Below are 7500 nucleotides of genomic sequence, written 5' to 3' on the forward strand. Positions count from 1 at the left end.
ACAAAGCTGTCAGATGCTCAGAGGGCACACTTGTGGTGAAAAGAAGTTGTGAGGGAACTTGAAACAGGGGCACCCAACGAGAATATAGTTCAAAACCACTTAAACATAGCATTGTTAAACGTGTTTTGGTGTTTAAACGGTAGATATAGGCATATTGTTATCTCCTAAATTGTTTTTATCTGTTCGGATTTCCTAGCTGAAAGTCTAGTGATCCGAAAATTATAAGGATCAAAACATACCTTTTCGAAAATTTCAGCCAGAAAAAGGTCTCCCGAAAATTCTAGGTGACCTTTTCAGGGTAAAAATCCGTCAAAAATGGGCAATTATTTCATTTTTTAGATGTTCGAAAATCCTAGGACAGGCAGGCAAGCAAGAAATTTTAGAACAAATGTTCCGAAAATTCTAGATATCAAATCGTCTTCCGAACAGATATTTTCCGAAAATTGACGTTGGGTGCCCCTGTTGAAAATTATCAACATGTCAGCCCCGAAGCCAATGTTTCTCGCTTCTCTTTTATTTGTTATTCTTCAGAGACTGGAATGCTGTATTTCAATACCACACAATTCAGTGCCTTCTGATTTTCTGTAGCACGTACCACAGGCAACCCAGTGTATGCTTCACGGAAGCATCTCGTTAGTATTTTGTATCAAGTTGATACAGAATACTTATTCGAGAGCAATAATTCATTATTAGTTCACAAACCCCAGTTTTTCCTTGCTACCTTTTCAAGCGCTTCCCGAGCTTTCACACAGTTACAGTTTGCATTGGGTTTACAGTGACATTCACGTGACTCAAATTGCATTTTTTGAATTGGCTTACTCCTTCATGAATTATTAATAACTTTTATAAAGGATTTTACCGTTAAAACATTTGAGTTGACCTCTTTGAAAATCACGATTCTGCTGCTTTCTCTGAAATGTGATCTACTCTTTGATTAATTAACTTAAAACGCATTTTCGATCTCTATCGCTTTCCCGGAAGACCAAGCAGGAGAGAGCCATTCTGAATGTTGTAGTCTGCCACGATGCAGCTATCTTTCAGTTCCTCGCTATTAAACATGAGAATCTGTTTCTCAGCCAGAAATCCTTCTTGGGCTTGAATTTTGTTCTTCAGATCCCTGATGGTATCGCTTGATTTGATTGCCAGCGGTAATACCCTTTCAGTTGATGGAAATGTTACATAAATGTCCATGACTAAAACAACGGTCAAAGTAAAATCTTTCTGAATATTGTAGTAACGCAAAGTTCGACCATTTTCGAGCTTCCTCCCGTCACCAATAAGCTCCTGTTCATCAGGGGAGATGCCTACCATGGCCTGAATCTTCATCTTCACGTTCTCGATAAGCTCATCGGGTTCCACTTCTAACGCGAACAGCTTTCCATTCAGCAACTTTGCGAAAATTTGCATGCCATCACGGAGTCGCAACTTCAGATGCAGTGTGGATTCCTTCTGAATGTTGTAGTCAGCTAGAGTGCGGCCATCTTCCAGTATCTCGCCAGCAAAGATAAGTTTTTGTTGGTCGGGTGGTATCCCTTCTTTGTTCGTAACTTTCGTCTTCACGTTTTCAATAGACTCGCTTGGCTCGACTTCTAGAGTGATAGTTTTACCAGTGAGCGTTTTGACAAAGATCTGCATACCACTACGGAATCGTAACGCCAAATGAAGTGTGGATTCCTTCTGAATGTTGGAGTCAGCTACAGTGCGGCCATCATCCAGTTCTTTGCCAGCAAAGAGAAGTCTTTGTTGTTCGGGTGGTATCCCTTCTTTGTCCGTAACTTTCGTCTTCACGTTTTCAATAGAATCGCTTGGCTCGACTTCTAGAGTGATAGTTTTACCAGTGACCATTTTGACAAAGATCTGCATACCACTGCGGAATCGTAACGCCAAATGAAGTGTAGATTCCTTCTGAATGTTGTAGTCAGCTACAGTGCGGCCATCTTCCAGTTCCTTGCCAGCAAAGATAAGTCTTTGTTGATCGGGTGGTATCCCTTCTTTGTCCGTAACTTTCGTCTTCACGTTTTCAATAGACTCGCTTGGCTCGACTTCTAGAGTGATAGTTTTACCAGTGACCGTTTTGACAAAGATTTGCATACCACTACGGAATCGTAACGCCAAATGAAGTGTGGATTCCTTCTGAATGTTGTAGTCAGCTAGAGTGCGGCCATCTTTCAGTTCCTTGCCAGCAAAGATAAGTCTTTGTTGATCGGGTGGTATCCCTTCTTTGTCCGTAACTTTCGTCTTCACGTTTTCAATAGACTCGCTTGGCTCGACTTCTAGAGTGATAGTTTTACCAGTGACCGTTTTGACAAAGATTTGCATAGCACTACGGAATCGTAACGCCAAATGAAGTGTGGATTCCTTCTGAATGTTGTAGTCAGCTACAGTGCGGCCATCTTCCAGTTCCTTGCCAGCAAAGATAAGTCTTTGTTGATCGGGTGGTATCCCTTCTTTGTCCGTAACTTTCGTCTTCACGTTTTCAATAGACTCGCTTGGCTCGACTTCTAGAGTGATAGTTTTACCAGTGACCGTTTTGACAAAGATTTGCATAGCACTACGGAATCGTAACGCCAAATGAAGTGTGGATTCCTTCTGAATGTTGTAGTAAGCTAGAGTGCGGCCATCTTTCAGTTTCCTGCCAGCAAAGGTAAGTCTTTGTTGATCGGGTGGTATCCCTTCTTTGTCCGTAACTTTCGTCTTCACGTTTTCAATAGAATCGCTTGGCTCGACTTCTAGAGTGATAGTTTTACCAGTGACCGTTTTGACAAAGATTTGCATACCACTACGGAATCGTAACGCCAAATGAAGTGTGGATTCCTTCTGAATGTTGTAGTCAGCTAGAGTGCGGCCATCTTTCAGTTTCCTGCCACCAAAAGTAAGTTTTTGTTTGTTGGTTGGTATCCCTTTTTTCTCCAAAATTTTGGTCTTTACTTTCTCAACAGAATCATTTGGTCCGACTTCTAAAGTGATGAGTCCATAAGGAGTCATGACAAAGATTTCCATTTCCTCTGGAAGACCCAAGGGTCGGGTAGCCTTTGTGGGAATATTTCCCTGACTCAGGGTATAATCCTCTTCTGACAGTTGTTTTGCCTTGTCACCCTCCACGACAGGCGAATAAAGGGCCAACCCAGGAACCCAGTCAACATCCTTTTGTTGTCTTGATAGATCAACTGCCTTGGATACCTCAAGATTACTTTCCATCGTTGTTGCCGACATTTTCATCATTTTAATCTTCTCTGAGAGTTTGCCTTGCTCATCTGTTAATTGTGTGGCGCTCTGAGATCCCTCAAGTCGACGTCCTGAAACAATACAGATTCACTTTCAGTGACAAAATCATCAGTATAGAAAACTTGAACCTAAAATAGGGTGCCTGTGCAACGACGACGGCACCAACGAGACCACCCCAAAACAATGCGTTGAAAAACCCTTTAACAAGTTGTATAGAAACTGGAATCAAAGCTCACAATAACCAAGGATTAATTCAATCGTGTTTTAAACAACTGGACTGTGACGGAATTTTCCATTCTTTATCTTTGTAATTAGACTTCATTCGTTCCGGTTTTTTGTCTTACTATTTTGTTACCTTTTAGTGTTAATGATGCAGTGTTTATCGCCGTCGCAGTATCACGTATTGTAAGTTATGTTTGTAAGCTGATTGTCCCTTAAGTGTTGATTTGGTATGATGTTGTAAATATAGGAATGTATGGTACCGTGTTAACAATACGTATGTAACGAACATATGTGCTAATTATAGAAGTTAGAGCAGGGGTGGGGCAGTCGTGAGGGCACTCGCTTTCCATCAACGTGGCCCGGGTTCGATTCCCGGTCTCGGCGCCATATGTGAGTTGATTTTGTTGTTGGTTCTCTCATTGCTCTGAGAGGTTTTTCTCCGGGTACTCAGGTTTTCCCCTCTCCAGAAAAACCAACACTGCCAAATTCCAAATTCTATCCGGAATGCACGGACAAATGTTGAACGAGCTCCTGAGTGCTCTTAAGGTGTTCCGTGGGTAAACAAATTCCATTTCCATTTCCATTTCCATTTCCATTTTCCCAGTAATTATTCGTGTATAGAAGTATCGTTGTTTTTGGTCGGAGTGGGTGCACAGCTGAAGGAAAGAAGACGAACGAGTCGAAGAAGACTAATCATTTGAGGAGAAGAAGGTGAATGGAAGAGTAGTTAGATAGTTAGATAGTTAGTTAGATAGTTTATTGACTAAATAAATGGCAGCCCGTGAAGGCTGAATTACATATTCATAAAACTAAAAGAGATAAAATTACAAAACTAAGTATAAATTGTATTGATTATAAATCCAATTAAAATATCAATGTTAAAGTCAATGTTCATTATTTCTTTTAACACTTGAGGTTATAATAAATGTATTCTTGAAACGGTCGGAAGAGTAGATGGATGCCAAGAGATCACTGCTAAACACATTAGTAGGAAACATCCACTGAAAGTTCGACGGCAAAACTCCTCTGTCGGTGGCGGTAAGCAAGACAATATATTTAAGAGGGAACAGCTAGCGCTGTAAAGGAAAGCGAGGAAAAAAATAGGGAAAGTTACGAGCCATACAGCGAACTGCCGAGGCAAACGAACGCAAGAAGGAAAGCTCGAGAGAGAAAATTAAGAGAAAATTAATAGAAAGCTTAGTGGTGTTTTGGGTGAGTGTTCCAGTTTTGTTCATATTCGGTTTGTTGCACAAGGTGTCTGAAAGAACCGATTCGAAGAACTCAACTATGACGGAATTAATTGTGACTATTTAGATCGGGGGAGGGAGGGGGGGGGGGGGGGTGAAGAGGAATAATCGGGTGTTCGGTATTTCATTATTCCAACTCGAAAATTTTCGTTCTTCTATGTTTCCAGTAAAAAAGAACTCTTTATTCCGTTGAAAAACTTATTTCATTATTCCAAAGGAAGTCGTTATTCCGTTATTCCGCCCCGTAAATGACATTATTCCACTATTCCAACATAAAAAAGATGTTATTCTTATTCCATCATTCCTCTTCACCCCCTGAATTTAGAGTATACTAGGTTTAAGTTCACTGTAAATGTTTAACGTGTATCCTTCGGTTTTGGTTAAAGGGAACCTCCACTCTTGCTACAGAAAGTGTTTATATCAGGACAACTGAATTTTAAAATCGCTTATTTTCACTTCCAAATTTCGCGGGCGCCGCCAACTTGAATATATAATTGTGACGTGTTACGGTTGCCCTATTGTTCTAACACAAAGTGCTTTTGCCTAATAACAATAGGGCAACCGTAAGACGCCACAATTATTCAAGATGGCGGCGCCGGCGAAGTTTGGAAACAAAAATAGGCGATTCTAAAACTTACTGATTTTGGATACAAAGGCTTTCTTTGAAAGAAATTTAGACAGATTTGACTGCAAAGGTTATTTCCTGTGATTTAAAGTAACGTTTTTGTAGAAGTGAACGTTCCCTTTAAGACAAAGGTATCATTTCAGTTTACGAAAGAAAATTATAATTTGAAAAAGGTTAGTTTCGTTCAAGTGCAGTCGTACTAGTACAGAAGCATCAAACTTTTAGGTTGTTGTAAATATTAGAATTCGTCTTATGTTTTCATCATATTTGCCTTCGAAGCTTCGCTTCTCGGCCAAATATTTCGGACAATCCCTCAGCCACGGACATTACCAGCCGACATACCAGCGCCAGAAGGGGTTTATTTACAAATTATACCCATGTTTGACCTAATATATGGAAATGATTCCGGGAAATGTCGCCTTATCTTAAATTCTTTTGTCGAAAAGCCAAGTTTCCTGGACAGAAACATGAACGAAAGATTGGGAATTTAAATGGAATTACACTCCTCAGCCATCCACAAAATGAAGTAATCAGTACGGAATTTTGGTTGTATCAAGCGAGTTCATAAAATCAGAACGCAAAGCAAACAAAAATAGCCAGCGCCTAGCACAGGGGAACGAAAGTCGCAAAACCCTCTTGAACGTTCCTTTCTTTCCTCGGCCGACTGTACTTGTCCTTATGATAACTACCATTTCTTATTCTCACTTGCTCGGCAATCGCAATTTGGCTATCCAGAAACAAAAGGTAATGCGAATGGCACTGTTGAAGCTACCAAGGAGAATAAGTAATTCAAATGCACGTGTACCGAGTCCGCGGAACCATGAATCTGCGTGTTTTGCGGAGGACGGTGAAGAAATGTACCAAAAATGCAATACCCAAGTGCAGCACTACACCTTTTTTCTCATTAAAACCAGAAGAGCATACAACAAATTCATAAATAGCGGCTAATAAATTATTCTTTTCTCTTTATGCTAATTGTCCTCAGTAGGCCTCGTTTGCATGTAAAAAAATCGAAAAGAATTTTTGCTTTAAAATGAGGCTGGTGAGTCTAATTAGCATAAAGATAATATAACTTATTGACAGCCACATTGGTTTCCTGAAACAAAAGGAAGAATTTGCGTGAAAATGGAGTTCAATTCCCAAAAGAATTTTTCCCTCCTCCAACATGGATGCCGTTTCTTTCTTTTGCTCCACCAACATGGCTGCCATGATGTCACCTGAAAACGCTTTATAAACACGTGATGTCCCAGCTGCCATGTTGGTGTCCCAAAACTAATAAACTGGGAATTGAACTCAATTTTTACGCAAACATCTTATTTTGTTTTGGTTAAAAAACATAATCCCTGATCACGTACACAAGCAATATTTTTTGTGTCATTCCCATCGCTGTTGTCGTTATAGTTACTTCAACTCCCCACTGTCTTTGTGTCACATTTTCTATTGAACTCACCAGAAAAATACTCTTGACAAGCTCTGTACTCCTCTTCAGCGATGAATGTTGTCAATTTCACCTCAAGCAGGCCAAACTCCTTCAGAATCTCCTTTGTCAAGAGATATTTCTGAGCCATTTTATTCACATGACCTAAGCAATAATCTTCCCACAGGTCCTCCAGGCTCTGCAGAGAACTTACTTCCACAGTGATTACTAAGCTTCCTGACTTTACACTAACAACCAAGGCTTTGTGCACCCTTTCAAGATAGAGTACAAACTCATTCATTTGCTCCGGTGTTGATGGATCTAATCTCTGAAAGGTTCTGTAGGCAATGGTATTTAAAACTGCTTGTGTATCAATCTCTGTAAATTGATTGCCTCCACATAATTCATTTTCTGCTGCTAAACGGGGCGTAACCACTGCACGCTGTTCATTTGAGGAGCTAGGCATTCCTCTCGCTCCCTGAATAACTTCTTGGGGTTGCTGTGGAGTTACTAATGTCCCTGTGCCTGTCTGTGCACTAGCTCCAGTGATAGCCTCACAATCAATTTGAAGTCGAAGACGAGCTTTTGAAAATAAAATTGTGAATTAGACATGGCCACGAAACCATACATGAAATGAGATGCCAGAATTATTAAAAGGTTTATTAAATTCTCAGCCTCGGATAATGCATTTCTAGCTTTCTTATTGGCTCAGTGCATCTCAGTTATTAGCCGCTATACCTCTGTTTTACCTTAAATGGTACATG

General features: G+C 40.3%; 1 protein-coding gene across 2 annotated transcripts in view; it reads right to left on the reverse strand.

Annotated features, from left to right (window-relative positions):
* Positions 1–493: 493 nt before the first annotated feature.
* Positions 494–7500, reverse strand: part of LOC138037644 (polyubiquitin-C-like) — a 22029-nt gene continuing 15022 nt past the window's right edge. For both annotated transcript variants that reach the window (XM_068883548.1, XM_068883553.1), the window contains exons 3-4: positions 6770–7318; positions 494–3296 (exon numbers count right to left, since the gene is read on the reverse strand). In XM_068883548.1, the coding sequence (XP_068739649.1) occupies positions 964–3296; positions 6770–7318 (2882 nt within the window). In that variant the 3' untranslated portion in view covers positions 494–963. The remainder of the gene's footprint in view (positions 3297–6769; positions 7319–7500) is intronic.

This window comes from Montipora capricornis, chromosome 1 (genome assembly GCF_036669925.1).
Source record: "Montipora capricornis isolate CH-2021 chromosome 1, ASM3666992v2, whole genome shotgun sequence".
NCBI classification, from domain to species: Eukaryota; Metazoa; Cnidaria; class Anthozoa; order Scleractinia; family Acroporidae; genus Montipora; species Montipora capricornis.